This window comes from Schistocerca piceifrons, chromosome 1 (assembly GCF_021461385.2).
Source record: "Schistocerca piceifrons isolate TAMUIC-IGC-003096 chromosome 1, iqSchPice1.1, whole genome shotgun sequence".
NCBI lineage: Eukaryota > Metazoa > Arthropoda > Insecta > Orthoptera > Acrididae > Schistocerca > Schistocerca piceifrons.
Window position 1 is genome coordinate 165534078 of NC_060138.1, and position 24186 is coordinate 165558263.

Below are 24186 nucleotides of genomic sequence, written 5' to 3' on the forward strand. Positions count from 1 at the left end.
CCCATCCCAAGTGACACTTGCTGTGTAGCAAGGACATTGCACAGATATCATTCATGCTCAAATATAGCAGCACAACATGCTAATTTAGTGAGTATATGCATTTATGTTGAACCATGCATTTCTCACAGCGTTTCCATATTTTTGTCCAACTCCTATATATGTTAATACTGAACAGGGACCTGCGTTGTACTGAAAGAGTCTGAAGCAACATGCAGTTGCATTGATCGCAGTGGAAGCAGAATGTGTGTCATTGACATCATGCACATGAGATGTGGTGTGAATAACAATTTTACTGAAGATACTTAACCTGAAAGACCTGTATGGTGTGTGATAATGAAGTAGCAGTTCTACACTCCGTGAATCATATGGAGAAATCGAGAACTAAACATTGATTTATAACACAATTTCATCAGACAGAAAGTAATGGATGGAAAAATTGATAATTGATGCATTTCAGTGGGGGAAAAAAAATCAAGCCAGTCTTAACAGAGCCACTGAATCAGAATATTCATAAACATCATTGTAAGAGAATGTTAATTCGAAATTCTGTACATGATTAGAGTTTATTGTTAGATATCATTTAAAGTTCGGGGGCAGTGTTAGGAATTAAATAAATGGACAAGAGCTCCTTTATTCCATCTTTGTGATATGACTGGATTATTGTTTAAAAGACAATGAAGACTCAAGAAGCCTTTTTATTGTTGAAAAGAAGTTTAGTTTTCACTGCTTTAATGGCATATGCAGTTTTTTCTACCAGTAAATATTAATGTGTGTGATAACTATTTTATTCTATGCCAGCTGCAAGTCACTTAGAAATGAAATCAACAGAAAGTGTAGGAGAGTTTAAATGGAAATGCCTCCAGGAAAAATGTTAAGAAAATGAAAAGAGAATGGTTGTTGGAAGGGGAGATTCAGTGTTTAGATGAGTCAGAACAACCCTTGGTGAAATTAAAAGCAGGGTTGGAAACATTAAGAGTGCAGGTGAAGTTCCACTGTTAAGAGCGGAGGAGGGAATGGATAAGTGGAAAGAGTACATCGAAGGCCACTACAAACAGGAGGAACAGTACATGCTGACAAGATAGAAGAAGAAATGCGTTTTGATCTGGAAGACATGGTGGATCCAGTATTACACTCAGAGTTTTGATAGAGCTTTAGAAGGCTTGTAATCAAATAAGGCAGAAGACATAAATAATTTTCCTTTGGGAGGGGGGTGGTGGTGGGGGGGGGGTGGGTGTGCAATCTGAAACAAGTCACTGTTCCGGTTGATGTGTAGAACTTAGAAGACTAAACACATAAAACAGTAACATCAGACTTGTAGAAAAATATCACCCACACAATTCTGAAGATAGCAAAGGCAAATAAGTGTGAGAAATATTGCACAATCAACTTAATGGCTGATAAACCAAAATGCTGAATGTAATAATATATGGAAGAATTTTCAAGAAATTTGAGAATCTGTTGGATGAGACAGTTTGGCTTTAGGAAATGAAAAGGACCAGAGGTGCAGTTTTGGTGGGGCCCTGGATGATAGTGGCAAGATGAAAAAAGAAAAGAAAAAAATACACCTTTATAGGTTTTGTGTACTTAGAGAGAGCTTTTGACAATGCAAAATGGTCCATAATGTATGAAATTAGCTGAAGAGTAGGTTTGTACGGAGCAATAAGAATCAAAGACCAGGGGAAAAGACCTTGGATTAAAAATACGTTAAGGGAAGGATGCAGTATTTCTCTAGTACTGCTCAACCTCTGTTATGAAGAAGCAATGACTGAAATAAAAGAAAGGTCCATGAGCGGCATTAAGATTCAGATTGAAAAGATATTGATGATAAAGTTTGATGTGGACATTGCTGTCCTCAGTGAAAGTGCGGAAAATTAAAGTAATTGTTGAACATAATGAAGTCTGATGAGCACAGAATATGGATGGAGAGTACAGTAATGCACAGTGCTGGTTTCAGCCCAGCTGGCCCGTATTTTGCAACTTGGCCCATACGGGCTGTGGGCTGCCCTGCCGTGCTGTCAAGCTGAGGACAGTGAGCTGACGGGTCAGCTTGCCAGCCTGTTGACTTACCACTCCGCTCCCACCATGCGTTCTAATGGGCAGTATTGCTTCAGCCCTCTGCCTATACTGTCATACATAAAAATGGCATATTCATTGAAATAAACTCAGTTCCACTTGTGTGTATACATCTGTATTGAGAACAAATGTAAATTTAAAACTTGAAGGAATATATATAAGAATTATATAGTACTGACAATATATAAATTATTTATCTAAATATATAAGTATAAAGGAAAAGAATTATAAAATGGCACATATAGATATCATAAAGTTTCAATAATAAAAAAAAAAAACACATATATGTATTAACAGAAATGAAAAGTAAGTAGTAGTTATGGTACTCCCTAAAGCTGGGAGAAAGACAAAACCCTAGTTGTTCTGGACACTGAAGGCAAAAATAAATTGTCAATACAATTTTTAGACCTCTTTATGATGCCTTCTTCCACCTGGAGTTTTTTTTTCATCTGTTCTGGTTGATGAATTTGCATGGTAGGTCTGTTTGCTACAGGATCTTCTTGTTCTGGGAGCAAATTCAAAAACTATGGCCAAGTGGAAATTGTGAAGATAGATTTTTTCCTGTCACACTCTTGAGGTGCAAATAGTGTGCATTTACAAACATGAAATAGAATGCATGAATCCAACCTTCTTATACTATCTCAAATGTCTATTAGGATCAGCTAAAACATATAGTTTCATCCTAAATTTGTGGCCATTCCCCTGTATGTATTCATTCAGCCTTCCCCTGCAAACCGACCATTGGCTTATCTGTCGTTAGATTTTTCCCTGAATAATAGATTTTCTCCATAGTATTATTGAAATGATTTATCACTAGCAGAATTTTTTCGATAGATGCATTGCAGCATTATTTCTGGCAAAAAGTAGGCATCTTATCTGCAAAAGATACCTATCTCTGCTCATGTACAGGGTCTCTCACTCAAACCTGACTGATTTCAAAGACCCAGGGAAAAAACACACAGTAGATATGACAGTTGAAAATGCATCACATTGTAGATCATCTCAAAGACTTTATTTATCATCAGTACACCTCTACATGTGAACCATTTGTAGCACAAAGAATATACAGTCTATATTCAGTTTCTTGCCAAGTTCTTTGTAACATTTCGTCTGTTATTGTTGCAATCTCATTAGTAATACGATGTCGCAACGTAGGAATATCATCCACTTTGTGCACATACATGCGGTCCTTCACAAATCCCCACTTGAAGAAATCAAGTGGCGTAATGTCGAGTGAACATGGTGGCCAGGCTCTGCTGCATCTGATCCAATGATTGGGAAATTTCCCATCCAGGAACTTGCGAACAGCCGTTGACCAATGTGGTGGAGCTCCATCTTGTTGAAAAATGATGTTTGGTTGCAAGTCTTGTATGTGGAGGGCACACAAACTGCATCTCCAGATACACTACACTGACCCATTCACTGTTAGTTCCATAAAGAAGAACTGTCCAACAATTCTGTCATGCATTAGCCCGCACCAGATGTTTAGTTTAGGGTTATCATGAACACGTTTCAATGACAATGTGCAGATTTTGCAAACCCCAAATCAAACATTATGCCTATTAACCCTTCCTGATTGATGAAACATTGCCTCATCTGAGAATAAACATCTTTCCAGGAAGATGACATCCATATCAATACACTGCAGCATATCCACAGCAAATTGTCGGCATGGTTTGTCTTTCAGTATCAGATGTTGCAGAATTTGCACTTTGTAAACACACATACGAAGACGCTGGTGAACTACACGATGCAATGTTGATCGAGGTACATCAAGTTGCCTAGATGCTTGATGAATTGACTTATGTGGGCTTCTGAGAAATGTTTGTCTGATGTCCTCCACTGTCTCTTCTGAAACCCCATAATGTGCACTGCCGGATTATTCAGAACACTTCCTGTTGCCAGGAACTTCCTGTTGCCAGGAACTTCCTGTTGCCATTCCTTAATTGTTTTCACACCAGGTGGATCACACATCACATGATGATAATTTCTTTGCACAGTAATCGGCAATTTTGTTTCTGCAAACCACACTACTGTTTGCGCGCGCTACTGTGGAGTTGCCATTTTCACTTCATGTGTCCATGCTGCCCTCTGGTGACCATACTCGGCACTTCTGATGCAGGAATATCAATTCTTTGAGGTGCTCTATAATGCGATGCAATGAGTCCTTGAAATCAGGGAGGTTTGAGTGGGACACCCTGTATTTAGTGAAGGGCAGTCTAAATAGGTAGTGTGCTTCCAGTAGTCCTTCACCCTTTTCATCCACAGAAGCCGCATGTAAAATATTATGCCAAAAAATGTTTTTATTTCTTCAGTGGTGGTATCTTTCAAGAAGTTATATTGGCATGCTCGTTTTTGCTTTCAATGAACACTTCCAAGGCAAAAGCATTTCTCTCTTCCACTATCAGTTACAAGAAGTTTTGAATAAATAACAAGAAGAAAAATGATGTTGCTGTAATAAGAGAGGGGATCTCCAAAAGTCCTGGAGAAACAGTAAAAGGTAACTCCTCCCTATTATCTGATGGTCCTTCACTCCACTTGTCTTCAAGAAGAAAAATGGGAGTATGGGGGACCTGGTGGATTTGAGAAAGAGTGCTGGTTTCTGAAGCCTCATTTCTGGGCCCTGCCATTACTACGTTAGATGTAGCAACTGGTACTTCAATAGCACCAGTTACTACTTGAAAGTTAGCAGGTTCCTCTTCATCCTCATTGGAACTCGGATCATCTGATGAAAATTCTAAGTCATTGTCCATGCCATTTTCCAAACTCTTAAGTGGCTAATGACTTCAAAAGTAAATTTTTTTCTTTCTACTTCCAGATGACCTGATAAATGCGCTTTGTACACCTAAAAAGTGTGAAAGAAGAAAAACGTCAAATATTGTCTCCAGAAATATTATTTATTGAAAAAATTAGTGTATGGTTATAATTTAGTTATAGAGGAAAGAAAAATTCCATTAGTGAAAATTTGCTCGCTAATGGGAGGAATAACTGTGTTATTAATTTTTGACAAATTTTTCTCAGATAACATACCATGCTCAATGAATTTATCATTTGCTGCTGAAAAACATCCATAAATATAAAAGGACAGACATGAAATGCCATTATGTGTTGTAAAATACCAGACAAGGAGGTAGCCACAGATCTTAGGACATCCCCCCCCCCCCCCCCCCCCCCCCCTGACTAATTTTGTCAAAAGGCACAGAATACCTCCACAAATATCTAGGATATGTACCTGAGAAATTAGTTTTATGAAATAAATTAAATCATTAACTTATCTTTGAGAACAAACAAAAATTCCAATGCTGGTGTAATAAAAATGAATATTCCATGAGCGGATCAATTCACTTCGCACTACAACTCACGCACGCACCAGCTGAAAGTGCAGCAAAAGATACACTGAAGGCTTGGCCAGTGTGTCCCTTTTAACCTGCAAGCTGGCCGAGGGTAGAAGCCTTGGCGCCATGAGGGTGGTGACACCACACAGGCATGTGCTGTCTGGGAAGCAGTGCGGCTCTCACTCCTCAGTGACATGAGTCATCTTGAACGTGTTAATTCCACCAAAAACCTATCCACAGGAAATATGTTCTGCGGTTGTCACTAGTGTCACAAACACTGTTTTATAACATTATATAGATACTGAAACCAAATAAAAGTGGGGATTAGGGAGAGGAAATGTGCATCTCTTCTTGTTTTCACTTTTTTTTTTCGTGTGTAGGTAATCCTTGTAGTCAACACTCTGTCTTTCATGATCCTAGCTTGTGGAATGAATGCATAAAATGTCATAATCTAAGATGTCAGTCGGTTAAATGAATGACCAGTGAAATCCAATACTGCTATTCAGTACTGTAATAATAACTGAAAATTTAAAATTTTATTTAATGTTCAGCTGGTCAAATTCTCTTTCTGAAACAATGGCTTATGTTTATGTGCAGATCTCTGTAATTTAATGTATTTTATTCACCTCATAACATACAGAATTTCAGAACGTAAGTCTGATGTACAGGAATCATGTTAGGGATACAATTTACTTATTTAAATTTTTTTCAAACTTAAAAGATCATTTGTTGAAGAATTTACTTATTTAAAATTTGTCAAACTTACAATATTAACTGCTGAAGGATTTGTACAAGATTCTTTCTAATGCTGTTACAGAATTTGCATCCACTATAAGTAGCATAAATTTTTCTTTGGTTTTAAGGATCCAGCTCAAAGTATCACTTTGTCCTTCATGAAATCTTCCACTGAGTGGTAGTATCTTTCAGTTAGAAAATCGCATAACTTGCTTTTTAAAATGTTTACCTCCATATTCATTACATCACACCCTTTTATTTTGTTGTGAATTTTCATGTCTGTATATTAAGGAGTCTGAGCATACAAATTTAAGAAATGTGATGTGAGTATAAAGTTTCTTTGTCTTTTGTTGTAACTGCGTTCAACTTAATTTTTTAATCTTTTTTGTATTTTTAGATAAATAAAACAACGAAATTGCGCACTGCAGATTTATTGAAATTGAATTACAGAAAGTGATATGCTCGCAAACGAATTTCTGAACAGCAGTTTTCTGCACAATAAAATAAATATCAGTGTTCTCTGAATGGAACTCCCTGGCTATTAGTCACTCTTCTGTTCCTAGAAACAAAGAAAGAGAATAAAGCATCAGGCACCACAAATTTTTGTGGGAAACAAGAACTGCCCCATCTAAATAAAGCATTCTTGGAAATTACCCAGTTTCTGCAGAATAAACCTTACCAAATACAAGTTATGCAGAATCAGCAGTTCATTAACATTTTGTGGATTGATTGATGATCTTTTCTCACTGTTGATTAGCCCTGCTTGGCAAAAATTTTCTTTCTGCAGATGCACATTTTGCAGGAATTATTAGCTAAGCTGAGTAGATTGGGAACTTTTTTTCATTTGCTCTCCGCCACGTCAACAACTCAGCTGGCTGCTCATTTTCAGAGTAACCTTTTGCTAAGTAGCATGAAATTTCATCTTCCATATGGCTACTCCTTTTGCAAGTGTCATCTACGTCATCTACCCAGTTGCCAAGTCGACTCCTCTTCATTTTCATAGGGGACAAATGACAGTCTGTAAAACTGGAGAGAGAGAGGATATAACCTGGAAAAAGGGTGCCCCCTTTTTGTGTTGTGATTGTTTGCAGCAACCAGTTTATCAAAGACATCACACACACACACACACACACACACACACACACACACACAACACACACACACACAGCCATCTTCTCTTTCAGAAAAGATTCTATTCTTCGCTTATGTGCTGTGACTTCTGTCTGCAATATAAAATAAGACCTTAACAGCAATCTCCTTTAGTGGCAATAAATGCTTGTTAACAAGAAAGCAGGAGAAATACGTACTGACAACTCTAGTTCCATTGATGTTGACGGTGTAGTTTCTGGAACGGAGCAGTGAGTGTGTTCTTGTTGATGGCATTTGCTTATCATATCAGCAGCAGTATTCCAACAGTTATCATAGACTTTGAGCTTTGAGACACTTACTCAGACCAGTTTTTTAAGTAATTTACAGTGCTCTTCGAAGTTCTAATTAATATAAATGCTAGTGGTGCAAATTCTTTGAGAAATTTGTCTTCATATAACAGTGTCTTAGCATGGTTGCAATGCAGAGTGCTATACAGGAGAGCAGCTTAAACCATGAAAGCACCAACTTGATATAAGCTGCTCTAAATCTGCAATGGAAATGTTGTAATTTTCTCATTTAGACAAAATTTCTCTTTGAATATTAAGACCAGATTTAGCATCTTCAGCTTGGCAGGTTAAAACAAGATTTTTTAATTGAATCGTTCACCTGAATAATGTTGTATCCAGAAAAAAGGAGATCTGCAGTTCGGCAATTGTAGTGACCAACAATGATAAAATATTCACTTTTAATGTATATTATCAGACCATAAATCCATTTCAAAGGCACGTGCATTGATTGCTAAGCAACTTTGTTTTGATTTCTTCAGCTGCCTCAAAAATACCCTGTGAAATCGTTGATGGATGAGGAAGGACATTGTTAACATTTACGCGGCCATGTTTTTACTGTGCACCTATGTCTAAAAATTCCAGATATAAGTTCCTGAACCCTGAACCATATTATAGGAATGTAGGTCCTGGATACAGAGTTGTTGTACACCTACTAATGACAGTAGTTGTGTTCTTGAAGATATTGATGCATTGTTCCCGCATCTAAAAAGTTTCTCACTTTAAACACATTTCTGCCTGATAATTGTTGAAGTTGATGAGACCTTTTTGAAGCAATAAACAAAATCACGCGATTTGTACTGCACAAAACATGTTTGTTCATTTGTGCAACATGTACAGATGAAAAACATTTCCATACTGTTGACAACTCATTCTCCATTGAATGAAGAACAAATTATTTTTTTAAGTAACTTTCCTTCACTGCTTTGTTGGTAAGGACACACAGTGGCACTGCTGAGGTCGACACAAATGTCGAAGATGAATTTGACAGCTGTAGTTGATGCCCACCTATGCTTCTAAACACAAGAGCTCCAACTTATTTTGATGCTGTCCATGTTACTTAACAGTAGATCTCACAATATGCAGTCCTAGTCTTGTCCTTGAGACCCTGTGGAACATTCATGGAGGCCTATATAATATTGAACACTTCCCAATAAAAATACTCCTGTCAGTTTGCAGAAAAAACAAATTTGTATCGTACTGGTTTGTTAGTTAAACCAATTGGCAAATCTGAACATCAGAAGTGCTGTTCAACATCAACCAGGAGAAAGCAATCAGTGAGGTGGTATAAGATGCTTCTGCTTCTTCTATCATACCTACTACAGATCCAGCACTGTTCTTCCATTTGGATCCTCTCTGACAAAGCATGTTCCATGGTCGTCTGAAGAAATAGCAGAGATCATTTGAGAACACGAAACAACTTGTCAGGTTAAAACAGGGTTTTTAAAATTGAATCTATCTATCTATCTATCTATCTATCTATATTCCTTCTCAGCGATCATAGGCCCTGTAGACCACGCGCTGCATCAACAATCTGCTTCTACCACCTTCTATCTCTCGCAGCCTCTCTCCACCCTAATGCTACGATGTCTTTCTCTATGTCATCTTTCCACCTTGTACGAGGTCGGCCCAATGGTCATGTTGCCTGGAGAGTTCCTTCAAATGCTTTCTTGTTCATTCTGTTGTTTTCCATTCTGGCCGCATGTCCAGCCCATTGCAGTCTCCTACTTTTTAATTTCTGGATGATAGTGGGTCTCTTCATTAACTGATAAATTTCATTGTTCTTTCGAATTCTCCATGCGCCATTCTCCAACACAGGTCCCCAGATTTTTCTGATTACTTTTCTTTCGAAAACATTCAATTTTTCTCTTTCATTCTTTGTAATCGTCCAGCTATCTGAACCGTATAGTACTATGGGGCAGATAATAGTGTTGTGTATCTTCATCTTTGTGGTGATTGACAAAGCTTTACTTTTGAGTGGGTTACTTAGTGAGTACAGACGTCTTGACCCTGAGGCTATTCTTTCATTTATATCCATTGTTATGATATTTTTACTGTTGAAACATGATCCAAGGTATTTAAACTGGAGAACTTTTCTGAATTTAGAATGTTGGTCAGTTTCAAAGTAAGGATTTGGGTTTATGACTCGACCTATTTCCATATATTCGGTTTTCTCTTGGTTAATCAAAATCCCGATTTTGCTGGCACTGTGCCTGAGAGATCTGTACATGTCTTTCAGTTCTTCTTCAGTTTCACTCAGCAACACTATATCATCTGCATAAGCCAGGAGTTTTACACATGAAAGAGCGTCTCCCTGTCGTAAGCCTGTTTTAATTGGAAAGGTGGGGGATATGGATCCTCTGAACTTCACTGCTGCCTGAGGGGGGGGGGGGGGGGGGGGGGGAAACCACACACACAGTGTGAGGCACTTCTGCGTATCAATTGTAAGTTATCTTCAGGATGTGGTTGTGGTTACTCTCAATAGTTATTTCATATTCTGATTTATTCCCCACATTTTGTTCATGCTCAAGATTTGGAGCAGATGATTTAATAAGACTTGACAATTAGCAGGAAAAATCGAAGAACTTATCGTAGGACCTACTGGATCTCCCCCTGCACTCTCTCTCTCTCTCTCTCTCTCTCTTTTTTCCACATCTCTTATTTGTTAAAGCAGAAGTTAGTGGTCTTGTTATTACTTTTAATAATGTGATCAGGTTTCTAGAACGTACATCCTGCAGTAAAATGTGGCACCTTTTAGAGTCTAAAAACAAATTATATCAAAGTACCCAACAATAGTACTTAAAATATGTTTATAAGTAGACAGGGAAATGTATCTGACATGGTCCTAAAACACATTTCTTTGTTTGTAGTCAAACTATTGCTGCAGAGTTAACTAATTGAGTAATGTGATTATGTATAAAGATGCTGGGCACAGTCTGCCAGATGAATACCATACATTTCATATCTTCTCACAGTCTCTTTCCTTCATGATTGCTTCTTTGAAAATTCTTTTAGGCAGTCTAAAAAATTAATTTTTGGAAATTGTCAGAATGGCACATATTGAAGGTGAGAACTTTGATTAATCAACCCACCAGCTTGGAGGCACTTCCTAATTTTTAAGGATCAAAAACACACTAAATCTTGTGTGTAAGATAACTGTTTTCCAACAGATCTGTCTTTGGTTCAATGACTATTGTGGTTTTACTGTAAGTAATATACATTCAGTGGCTCAAACATTGAGGCTGCTATTGCTTTCCCCTGTCACTGAGTGTGCCTTTTATATTTTGATATAAAATGTGTTCATTGTGTACAGTCCAGCAAAGTATCCAGTCCACAGAGTGTGAAGATTATCTGGAAACTAAGGTTACAAGACATGTAGTTTTAACATGGAATGTCCTTGGGGAAATTGGTGCCATTGCCTAGTAACAGGAAGCCAGCAAAAGGAAAGAGCATTCCCAACAATCTGTAGAGTGGCTGGGGTGTTTTCGGTAATGTTCTGCATTGTCAGTAGCTGACATAAGAACAGTCTCACCACTGTTTTTCATTCCCTTTTCCTTTCTTCGTTCACCTTCTCCTACCCTTCCTCCGCTTCGACGTTTAAGGCTCCTCTTTCTCTTCTTCCTCCCAGTGTGCTCCTGAAGGCCAGTTCACTTGTCTGATGCGCAACAGGTGACTGGGTAACGCGTAATTCCCAGCCCCAGGTAGACAGGTAGGGTTCGCATGTACCCTCTGGTACAGGCAAGGCCCAGGGAGGGTGGACTGCCTGAGCTGCTACCTTCGCAAATTGCCAGTTGGTCCCCCTGTCAGGCTGCGATTCACCTCGAAATTGGTTCAGTTTATGGATGGGATGTAATGTCAAGGCAGCATGTGATGAAATGGATATGGAATTTCAATTTTGGAAGGACAGAAATTCACGACGAAGACAGAAGCGGAAGGCCATCTGTTGTTGTTGTTGTTGATGATGTGGTGCAGAAAATTGAAGAACATATCCTCTCTGATCGCCATTCGACAGTTGATGACCTGCATGCAATTTGCCCAAACATTTCATGAGCTGTTTTTCATGAAATTGTAACTGATAGATTAAATTATTGCAAGTTGTGTGCATGATGGGTACCCAAGGTGCTTACCGTAGCACACAAAATGAACAGAGTCGGTGCCACCCTTCACCGTTTTGAGACTGAAGGTGATGCTTTTCTCAACTCTGCAGTGACAGGCGATGAAACATGGGCTTATCACCATACTCCAGAGATCAAACAACATTCAATGAGTGGCGCCATACTCATTCTCTTTCAGCCAAAAAATTCAAAACTTGGCAAACAGTGAGGAGAATCAGGGTGTAAGCGTTTTGCAAGAGAAAAGAGGTTCTGCTCATTGACTTTTTGGAGAGAGATGAAACAATATATGCTGCAAGATATTGTAAGGCCATGAATAAATTTCACAGAGCCATATGACACAAACGTCATGGGATGCTGATAATGGGAGTCTGTCTTCTTCATGACAAGGCACACTGCACACCTCTCACGCAAATATATAATGCAAGACCTGTACTACAATGCATGTAAATTTTATTAAAATAAATTCATTTTTTCTCCTTCAAAAAGATCGTGTAATGTTAGTTTCCGGATTAGCCTCTTATTTCAGTATGCGGGATACCAATGTTGTTAGAAATTCAGAAGCTGGGATTTTCTTCATGTCCTCCGTGCAATATAAAACTAAATTTGCAAATGCAATCATGTGAATGGTGAAATCATCAGAACCAGCTATACCGGACACAGGCATGTGGTAGTTCTGGGAAGAATCTTGTGACAACAACCATAGGGGATTGAAAGGACCCTGTGCGCTTCAGGAGTTGTCCTTTTTCTATATGTTACGTTACCAAGAATTAGGTTTGTGGATGAGTGAAAGTGGCAAAACGAGTGGCATGTATGGGAAACAAGTTGTAGTTGGAGTGAGTATGTTGACCATGGTGAAGAGAGACTTCCCACTTACATGGAAGAAAGCAATCTCTCTTTGTGTAGAGCACTGCCCAGTGTCACTTAATGTCTCTTCCCTTTACAAGATTCAGAAGACTTTTACAAATTACATATTCTTTTGCCGCTTACTGCCCCTGTCTCTTGAAATAATCACAGTGCATAAAAAGAATACTTAGTGCTGTTGGTACACCTCCTGCTGTGCTTCTGTCATAGTCACAGAACACAGTTCATGTTCACAATTTTTTGAAAAATTTGAATTACATTGAAAATGTCATTACCTTTTTTACTTTATTAAGTACTAGCAAAACCGGCTGTGCTTCACAAAATGTACGGGAATCAGATATATGTCCTAATCTCGTTCTCCCCCTCTCTCCATGCACCAACTCCCCTCCCCTTATGTCCATCTCCTCTTCTCTTTGTCATGGAGCCTTGTTTATTGTTATCACAAAATTAAACCTTGATTGGGAATTGAAGTCACTTAAATGACTGGGTAAATTAGTTGGATTCATTAGCATGGAGGTGAGAGACACCTCTCCATCTGCCGTATCTGTGAGGATAATATCTTCAATGACAGTAGTCTGCAAAGTTTCAATCTGAAAGCAGACACAATTACAAAGTTAACCATAAATGACATGTTCCAGTTGTCTGTTAAAACTGACTGTGAGGAAACAAAATAGCACATAGTTTTCGTGTACCATTTTTGTGTAAAATTATATGTGAGGTGAAAGAATATATATGTTGTTGTTGTTGTTGTTGTTGTTGTTGTTGTTGTTTTCAGTCATGAGACTGGTTTGATGCAGCTCTCCATGCTACTCTATCTTGTGCAAGCTTCTTCATCTCCCAGTACCTACTGCAACCTACATCCTTCTGAATCTGCTTAGTGTACTCATCTCTTTGTCTCCCTCCATGATTTTTACCCTCCGCGTTGCCCTCCAATACTAAAGTGGTGATCCTTTGATGCCTCAGAACATGTCCTACCAACCGATCCCTTCTTCTAGTCAAGTTGTGCCATAAACTCCTCTTCTCCCCAATCCTATTCAATACCTCCTCATTAGTTATGTGATCTACCTATCTAATCTTCAGCATTCTTCTGTTGAACCACATTTCGAAAGCCTCTATTCTCTTCTTGTCCAAACTATTTATCGTCCACGTTTCACTTCCATATATGGCTACACTCCATACAAATACTTTCAGAAACGACTTCTAGTCCCTTAAATCTATACTCGATGTTAACAAATCCCTCTTCTTCAGAAACGCTTTCCTTGCCATTGCCAGTCTACATTTTATATCCTCTCTACTTCGACCATCATCAGTTATTTTGCTCCCCAAATAGCAAAACTGCTTTACTACTTTAAGTGTGTCATTTTCTAATCTAATTCCCTCAGCATCACCAGACTTAATTCGACTACATTCCATTATCTTTGTTTTGCTTTTGTTGATGTTCATCTTATATCCTCCTTTCAAGACACTATCCATTCCGTTCAACTGCTCTTCCAAGTCCTTTGCTGTCTCTGACAGAATTACAATGTCATCGGCGAACCTCAAAGTTTTTATTTCTTCTCCATGGATTTTAATACCTACTCTGAATTTTTCTTTTGTTTCCTTTACTGCTTGCTCAATGTACAGATTGAATAACATCGAGGAGAGGCTACAACCCTGTCTCACTCCCTTTCCAACCAATGCTTCCCTTTCATGCCCCTCGACTCTTATAACTGCCAGCTGGTTTCTGTACAAAGAATATATATAAGGAAAACGATTGTCTAGTTGTGTGAAGATACATTCAAAACATACAATGAGCAGGCTGCACAGTGGTTAGGCAACTGGACTCACATTTGGGAGAACAGTGGTTCGTATCTGCATCTGGCTGTCCAGACGTAGGTTTTTTGTGATTTCCCACTTAGGTTTTTCACAATTTCCCTAAATTGCTCCAGGCAAATGCCTTGTTGGTCCCTTTGAAAGGCTGTAAGGCTTCTACATCTTTGAAACATTCAGAGCCTGTGCTCAGTCTCTGTCAACCTCATAGTCAGTGAGATGTTAAACCCTGATTCCTTCCTTTCAAAACGCACAAAATGCTCTGGGCAAGTTTCTGTCACTGTTTCTCAACAAACCTTTGTTTTCATAGATTGACAACTAATAACCTTAAAAATATGGAAACTTAAGGCTTCTTAATAATCATCTGTAGTATAAACTAAATAAGAGAGAATCATGTAAGTAATTATTTCCTTTACTTTTTATGGACCCTTCTGAGTTTGTATTGAATTGGAATTAAATAATTAATATAAAAAAGATGAACTAACATGTAGTGTCCTTTCTTGAAAAGGAGGACCTGCTGAACCGTGGGTCATATTGCCTCATGAACGAGCACGGTACGAAGAACAATTCCGTGCCTTACAACCAGTAAATGGCATTGTCACAGGTGAACAGGCAAAGGGGTTTCTCCTCCAATCTCGACTACCACCAGCAATTTTGGGTCAAATATGGTAAGTAGTGTTTTTCTTAAAGTGAATGAAGTATATTGGGTAGCTGCTCAAGGTAGTGAAAGTGTGTTCTTAGAATTACACTCTCTTCTTTGAGTTGTCAGTAGAGCACACTTACCTTTGATCAGAGTAATGTGATTACTTTTATGACATCTCAAGAACTACATAGTACATATGATAAATTGACTGTAAATTTGTTACAGGTCTTTAGCAGATACTGACTCAGATGGGAAAATGAATATAACAGAGTTCAGTATTGCCTGTAAACTTATAAACCTAAAATTACGAGGCTTTGAACTGCCAAAAGTACTTCCACCTACAATGCTACAACAGAATATGCCACCAGGTATGTTATATAATATCCTTTCATGTTTTATGTGTCTATGCGTTAGATGTAATAATCATGAAAAAAAGGAAGTTGAATTGGGGCTGCATGTTGTGTTTTCACTAAAATCTGTGAATGGATTTTTTTACTGCTGTGAGCATAACACTTTAATTTTGTGTTTCTATACTACACGGGCCAAACATGTTCACAATGGAAAGACTGCACAAGTAATAAAAACAGAAACTGGGTGTGATATATTGTATGTTAATATGATAAAAGATCTTTTCTACATATTGCAGTAAGAAAATTTATTTTAGTTACGGCAAATTGATGGAGAGTGCACAGAATGATTCAGCAACCCCAGACAAGAAAATTTACAAAGCTAAAGGTTAGGCAACGTTTACATTCAATTGATGAATGCAAGATCTTGAGAATTTGTACATCCAGTTCAGTGATACAGCAGATTGAGATAATGTAAATTACATAGTGACCATGATGCAGTATAAGATGTGATTGGAACAGATAGTTGCTGAAGTCCTAGTCAAGTTGCGGCTGTGGTACAATTCAAGCAGGCCTAGATATTGTCTCAGTACTCACCAGAAAGACAGATGAAACAGTTGTGATTTCTCTATGTGCTACACCTCATATTATTAGATTATGAAGATTTCCTTTTTCATTGACATAAAGAGTGTGTTTGCCACAGAAGCCAAGTAATTGTTAAGTCTTATTCACCATGCACACTTGTAGACACCAGTAAACTGGTAGTGTACAACTTGTCATTTAGTGCCAAAGTATGTAAAAGCTGTATCTGACAGCATCTACAATTGGTGCACTAATAAGAATGTGCTGTACAGTTTACTGGGAAAACTATAGTTCAGACGTGCACGGCATGTTGCCATTGGCATACTTTTTGTGACTTCCTACATGTGGCCACTCAATGTTCTTTTGAGATCTGTTTCTTCTAACTGTATACACCATAGGTGTATGTTTTTGCTACATGGGGAATTCTTTCCAGATGTATAGCCATTTCATGAACGCATTGAAATCAGTCTTTCCAAATTTTGATCAGTGATTCTTTTCTGCAGATATCTCCTATTTTCTTTTCCTCATGATGCAGTAATGGTAAAATATCACCGGTATTCATATTACAAATACAGTTTCCAGTGTTTTTCTTTATAGTGGTACTGTTTATAACCTTGTGTTGTATGTATTTCCACTGTGGTATTTGTGCAAGATTGTTAAGATTTTTTACGCATTCTGTAAGCTCAGTTCCCTGAGAGCTGATTTTTAGTACACATCTTAAGTTTCTATTTCTATATAATATTTTCTAGCGATGTTGTGCTCAGCTGTGGATTAGTGTGTGTCCCACTTATAAATAACACACGTTGGAAAAATGGTAAGTGCAGTCACAAAAGACAGAATTCTGTCAGCTGGAAGTACACCTATTTGGGACTGAATCTTTCAGAAGTCAAAAATGTTGAGAAGCAAGCCATTTCATGGTAACCTTTAGGAAGAGCAGGTCGTTAGGTGCAAAATAGTGGTTGGGGAGAACTGAAAGAGGGGAGGGAAAATGCAGACAACAACAAACTGTGAACATTCTTATCACAAACTTCACAGTGTCTGTTCTGAATGGAATATGGCAGTTTTGAAAGTGTTTAGTACTACTGCTGATGAACATCATTCCACAGAGCCCACAAATTGCACATCCTTGTGGTCCGAAAATAGCTGTTATGGTTTTCCACACAGATTGTGTTTGCCTGATTTTTTTTCTATTATTGATAAAATTGAATGTGTGATTCCTGCTTGGAATCCACATCAACAAAAGGTCTTGCTTCTTTATAGGGTGGAAAAATCACCTTTGATCTCTAGCATCCATGCGGAGGTTTTACTAAATTTCATAACTAGCCTCTTTAAAACTGAAATGGTTGTTCCATTTATTAATGTAAAATAGACTTGATGATGTAAGTAATTACAGAAATAATATTATTAAATGTCACAAATTTTGTGCCTGCATTAGGTATATTTTCCCACAATGTAAGTACACACAGAATATGTCAATACATTTTCAAGAATGTAGACAACATAGTGAGATCATCTCGAGCACAAAAATATATGGTTCCCCTGAATTTTCCAACTGAAGTCCAGAAAGCTAGAACACAATAGCTATAAACACACTCACAATCAGACCAAAATTGGCTGTCAATAGAATGAGCCCATAGTGCAAATATTAGTCCATTATTCTGAAATACCAAGTAGACAAAATAAGCAGTGCCAGGGTAGAGCAGGATGGAGTTGTGGTGACGATCCCACATTTACACCAACTTACAGGTCATGCGACTCGCGTATGTGATCTCCTGTGTGCTCTGCGTGGACAGAGTAGGTTCCCATGCTTTACATTGAGCTCTCCAGATTGTTGCCATCCTAGGACACAAGGACACAACACATCCCTTCATGCACACCTTCATGTCCATCACTTGTTGAAATCAGCACATCTGGAAGAAACAGGATGATGTTGCACTGGCCAAGGCTGCGGGTGGATTTGTTGTAATTTCCAGCTTTCACTAACAAACCTGCTGAGCTGTGACTGCCTGAAGTCGCCTTCTCAGTGTCAGGTGTGGGCATTAGATGCTGTTATGCTGGTGGTTGGAGCACATTGCACGGATCCTGGAAACTGGGGTTGAACTTAAGTTCTTCGTGTGGAGACCTCTGGCAATGCAGTCAGTGGACTCTTTTGCTAAAACAATTCCTGAAAAAAATGCACCTGCTACTAAAACTTGTAACATAGTATTCATTCAACATATATAAAATTAGCAAGTAGTATGTATGATGGGGGAAGAAAAATTGAAAAATTGCATGATACCATTCTCTTTGCTGTACATACCATATTGTCTTACCTTCATTTCTATCTAGTTGCTGCATTTGTTGCATTTTTCTCCAACTGTTTTTTTCCAATCTGTTTCTGAAGAACAGACTGTATAGAGCCTGTAAGCATCAGTATAAAGTGATTCATGATTTCTTATCCATAGCTTTCATTTTTCTTTTTTGAACTTAAAAAAATTTCTTCCATAGTGTACTCCTGAGTTCACATGTCTGCCTTTACAAAATTATGCTATTAAACATGTACCCATGTGCACTCATAACCAACATGTGCTTAGCAAAGAATGGTTTTCTGCATGATTGTGAAAATCAATGTGGGATACCACAAATAAGATTTGTAATTGACTGATTCAAAGTTGATGGAAGGATATAATGGGAGGGCAGTGAAGGCACAGTTTAAGGGATTTGTAAATTTTGATGTGTGAACTTTTACTGGTCTTCCCCTGCCCCCTCCTCCAAATGGTTCAATAAATCCCAGAAAACTCTATTTTTTATTAAGTTACTCTGGACTACACAATATACAATGACTCTCTCTCTTTCTAATTTTTTCATTACATCTTAGTCTCGAACCTGCTGTAATTTTTATGGAAATTTATTAAATTATGTGTAATATTTCACCATGTCTACATCAGTGAGCAACATGGCAGTGATAAACTCAATCAGGTAAAATCTCTATCAAAATTTCTGAAATGCTTAATTTGGGGATGGGACAGATACGTTATAATTTGTAGTTCAAGTCTTGCAAATTTAACAAAATGACCTGTGAATTGAAAGATAACCAGTGTGAAATAGTGCTGATCATCTAGATCAGGCAGAGGTTTTGAAGTGCCTTATTTGCAGACTGTGATTGGAATGTACATAGAATAGTGAAATATTTTTCATACTTCATGCCAATTCTGAGTAATATGTATATATCTCATACTGTGCCTGTTGATTCCATGGTTGGTAATGAATGACCTGCACATTTGCTGAGTCTCATTTTGGATTCAGATTCAATGTAGAAATGAAGTTGTAATACACCATTAAAGTAGTAACTGGTGACAAATAGAATTTTGCTCAGAGTTGTGCTGCATGCCTTGTGGAGTAGTGACCAGCATTGCTGGCTGGTGTGCTGCGGATCAGTGTAGCACCATCACCAGCAAATATTTGTTGTTTAGTGTTTATCATTCCTGAAAGTTTTTCAAAACTTTTTATGTTTGTTATGTTCTTATATTCTGGAATATTCTGTGTTTGTATGAATAGCAGTACTCTCCATCCAGGAGGGCAGTTCTGTTCTGGGTGTACATTCGTATCTATAATAAACATGTTTATGATGCTAAGTCATTGACACCCTGTTCTTGGATTTGGACTTCTGTGTGGAGTAGTGTGTGACATTGTTTGGTGGGGACACTGGGTACTTCAGACATCTACATCACTGTGGCTCCAATTAGGCAATGTAAAAGCTGTCACCTACGTGGACAAGAATTGGATTACAAGCAGTATATCATTCTAAAGGTTCTTATATACAGGATTCCAGTGGATCCTAGTCAACTGTACCTCATGTGTACTTCAGGCATCCACATTGTTTTCCAGAGATAGTATGAACCCAACAAATTGGCTGAATTGATTTGACTGAGTCACCAAATACAGCAGGCGGCATGATGTGATGTTTTTGGCAAAGGCGTACTTTTACTTGAACAGCGCTGCCAACAATGGTTCGAGAACAACAAAGAGAAGTTCGACAGTTGGATAAATTAAAGTATGTTGAAGAAAACGTTTGGTGACAACCAGCAGCAAGAACAGTTAGTGGAAGAACTATTGAACAACAGGGCCTAATATCATGAGAAAGCTACAATCTTACCTACTGAATGTTTTGGCCCTATGTCACATTATAAATTTGAATGTGGCAGAAGCCGAAAAAATATCACATGATGAAAGGGGCCTCAGAAGACACGTACCAAACTCTTCTGGTAAAGGATATCAATACAATAATTCATCAAGCGGTGCCTACGCATCAAGAAAATGCAACCGAAAATAGTTTGACAAAACATACATGAGCAACTCCAGGATATGGTCTCTGGAGCAGTTATAGAATACCACCAGAACCTTGCCTAGCTTCTCCTGTGCTAGGTAGGTATGGCAACCAGAAATGTCAGACCAAGTACACCAGAGACAGCAGACAGTTGTGGAACCTTTACAGCAGGAGGCAACAGAGAATGTAAAAGAATCTTTAGTGCCAATCTTAGCCACCAGTCAGAAGCATCCTGAAGAAAGGGCTCAGCCAGCTTGGATTTTTCTCACAGCTGCCTAACAACACTCCAGCATCTGACCATCACAGGTGCAACCAACTCTTCCAACTATAACATCCCACAGAAGAACAGACATTTGGAGCACAACATGCTAGTATGTTTCTGCTGTGGATGCCATAGACACATTGTACACTACTGCAGAGAAGGGTGGTGAGTGTTGAACAATTGTAATGCCACAAGAAGTCAACCATCACAACAATCCTGTTTGTGACAGTCAATTGCAGACAATTGCAGCCAACCTGTGGTATGAAGTCCACCACCATACCCTGGGTGAGGTCACCCCCCCCCCCCTCCCCCCAACATGCCATATTCGTTCCCCATTGTTGTATAGAGTTACCAGTCACTCGCCTAGCCACTGAATTCAGGATAACTAAGTAATGTGACCATTTATGGAGGTGAGCTGCCACAGAGGAAAATCCTCCATGAGTGACAGTTACTAAGATGTCATAAAATCTCACTGATGTCTTCACTGACGGCTATCGTGCCCAGACAATAGTAGGCTCGGGGGCTTCTGCTTCTTCTGTGATGTCAAAAGCTTATTGTCACCGGCTAAAGAGGACTAAGGTTCATGATGACTGATGAAGGTCATCCAGCTGGTAAGTACATGTATAGGAAGGATGACTATCAGTGGCAGAACACAGCTCTTTGAATTTGTTATTTTAACAGATTGTAGTCATGATGTTATCACATGGGATGTCTTACAGACATCGTAAACAGTCATAAACTACAAAACATCAGAACTCCAGATTGATGAAGCTGTTCCAAAAAGAACACACAACAAAGATTTCCCTGGTCACTTGTTTGCCATTCAAGACATTGTTATCCCTCTGTTAGCAAGAAGAGTTCCAGCGATCAATTGAGACACTCTGTTAAACTATTAAACTTTTGTCAGTTGCAAAAAGATACCAGAGTTCACAAAAGAAATCTACATATGAGTGACAATTATAAGCATTGTAGGTGGTCAAAGAGAACTTTGGATCACTAATTGTCACAAGCAACCACCACTCGTCTCTAAAGGCAAGTGTGTAGGAACAACCGAACCAGTCCAGGAGGGGTGTTGTTGAAAAAACTTGTGCTCTGGTACCACCACAAAAAACTCAGTGGACGAAGGTACTATTAACTTGCCAATATGATCTGGTCTATCAGAGGAACTTAGGTGAGTGTTAGCCATTCTGTGACAATTTTTTGATGCTTTCCAATTTGGATTGAGGAAAAACTAGATCAATCAACCCACGTTAAAACATTGTATCAGCACTGGGTATCATCCACCAATTAGCCAATGTTCATATAGGGTACATCAGAAGAACAATGCATAATTAAAGAGGAAATGGAGATGGTGCTGCAATGTGACATCATAGAACCTTTAGAAAGTCATTGGTCCTCTCCTGTGGTTCTCATGAAAGAGGACAGCACATGGTGTGTGTGTGTGTGTGTGTGTGTGTGTGTGTGTGTGTGCGCGCGCGCCAATTACTGAAAATTGAACAAGATCACAAAAAAGATGTGGACCCATTGCCTTGTGATGATATCGTTGACTGTTTGGAAGGGGGAAAATATTCTCAATATGGTCATACATAGAGGCTACTAGCAGATTGAGGAAGAGACTGCCTCCATAAAACTTGGTCTCATACTACCAGAGATTAATAAAGGATTGCTGTACCAAGAAGACAGGTCAGGGCATGTCACTTGGAAGTACTACTACAGGGAGACACACATTTTCCTGATGTGATGTACAAGAAAGATCTTTCTTGTCCTTAAGGAGCTGTTAACATCTTCTGCAGCCCTAGTATTGTTTGAAGGGATTTCCAGGACACACATACACAGGTGCTAGGGCATGGGATAGGTGCAGCTCTTGCACAAATTGAGGAAGGTGCTGGAAAGGTGATAACTTATACTTCTAAAGTATTCTGCAAATCTATGATGAACTGCTTTACAACTGAAAAAGTGTCTTGCTGTTGGTTTGGCCATCAACAAGTTGTGGCCCTACTTATTATGCAAAACACAGTTGTGATGGACCACCATTCTCAATGATGGTGGATTAGCCTGAAGAATCTGTAATGTCAACTAGGTGAGATGGTCACTGAGGCTTCAGGAGTAGGATGTCACAGTGGTACACAAAAGTGGATGCAAACTGAAGGATGCTGCCTGTCTTTCAAGGAATCCTTTGCCAGAAAACAGTAGTAGGATGAAATCTGTGATTGCTGCATTAAATGACATTGCTATTGAACAGACAGTAGCTGCAGCATTACAGAAAACATAGAGCCCCATGAAGGAGGAGAAAATGACCAAAGGAGAATTTCAGCCAGTAAACAGAACACTGCATAAGAGGAACTATGGTCCAATGTGGCAGATGCGGTTGCTCATCATCACGACTCATCTCCAGCTATCTTACATATTTCTACGATGTTCCAACATCTGCTCCCTGGAATTTGTGTAGACTCTAAGACAGAATTAGATGCACGTATATCACTACCAATCTGTTACACTATGTGATCCACCATAAGAAATGCCAGCAACTGAAACACCTGCCGCGTCTACCTCTGGTGCATCTAACACAAATTCCACTTGCAGCAGTGCTATTCCAAGGAATTGCAATTGACCTCTTGGGGAAGTTCCCAAAGTTGGCAAATAGGAATCAGTTGATAATAGTCTGTACTGACTATCTCACCCACTATGCTGTCACCAGAGCTGTGCCAACTGCTAGAGGTTCTTGTAGAAGACATCATTTGGGAGCATGCAGCACCCTGTGTAATGATCTCTGACTGTGGAAAAGTGTACCAGTCTAGACCAGTATCAGAGGTAATTTCATATTGCAACTTCAGGCACAGGATGACAACTGCCTACCACTCATAGATGAGTGGCCTCACAGAATGATTTATTAAAACATTGGAAGATATGCTCTCATTTTATTTGATGTTAAACAGAGAGATTCACATAAAATATTGTCCATGTGGACAGTTTCATACAACACAGTGAAGAGACACTGTAATCTTCATACTACATTTTCTGCTCCACCATCACGAGGCAGAACCATCAGTTGATATACTCGTACTTTCCCTATTTCATCCAGACAATGCTTAGGATGATTGTGTTAAACACTTCATCAACAGGACCAGAGAAGCAAGACAGCTAGTGCTCTTACGTACTATGGACACTGAGGAGAAGGATCGAGAGTGTTGGAACACCAAGCACCAGCCAGTGAAATACAGCCTAGAACTCTTGGTGTGGATTTTTGCACCTGTGCAGACTCTCTGAGAAGTAACTAAAGTGCTACTTTTTAACATATGACATCGTTACTCGCTTTCTGGACATCACATGCAAAGTTGAGGATTATGACCCTTCATCAAGAAGACAAATGCAGAGACACATCATCCATGTTCTTTGTATGAGGCCCTGCAACAGTCCAGGGGCACATATTTGGGGGGGGGGGGGGGCGGGGGGGCTTTTTGCTTAAAGAAACTGAAGACACACATGAGGTTTGTTCATGGCAACCAAGCTGTCAGTACTTTTTCAAACCCTCGTATCCTGTATGTGTACCTTTTCTTTTCATTTTTTCATATGAAATGTCATTAAATAATATATGTCAAGCAGATTATTCAAACATAGTCATTTTCACTGTAGTAATTTCATTAATAGATCACAATTTACAGCATACTTCCTCCAGTTGTGTATT

At 38.8% G+C, this 24186-nt stretch overlaps 1 protein-coding gene across 1 annotated transcript in view; it reads left to right on the forward strand.

The window, feature by feature from the left end:
• Positions 1 to 24186, forward strand: part of LOC124795878 — a 363347-nt gene that overhangs the window by 111342 nt on the left and 227819 nt on the right. Inside the window, 14 exon segments of the mRNA XM_047259992.1 lie at positions 176 to 242; positions 458 to 548; positions 672 to 756; positions 1955 to 2142; positions 4389 to 4452; positions 4892 to 4925; positions 5960 to 6011; positions 6192 to 6284; positions 6901 to 7033; positions 10499 to 10594; positions 12178 to 12310; positions 12395 to 12724; positions 14853 to 15029; positions 15230 to 15372. Of these exon segments, the coding sequence (XP_047115948.1) occupies positions 176 to 242; positions 458 to 548; positions 672 to 756; positions 1955 to 2142; positions 4389 to 4452; positions 4892 to 4925; positions 5960 to 6011; positions 6192 to 6284; positions 6901 to 7033; positions 10499 to 10594; positions 12178 to 12310; positions 12395 to 12724; positions 14853 to 15029; positions 15230 to 15372 (1686 nt within the window).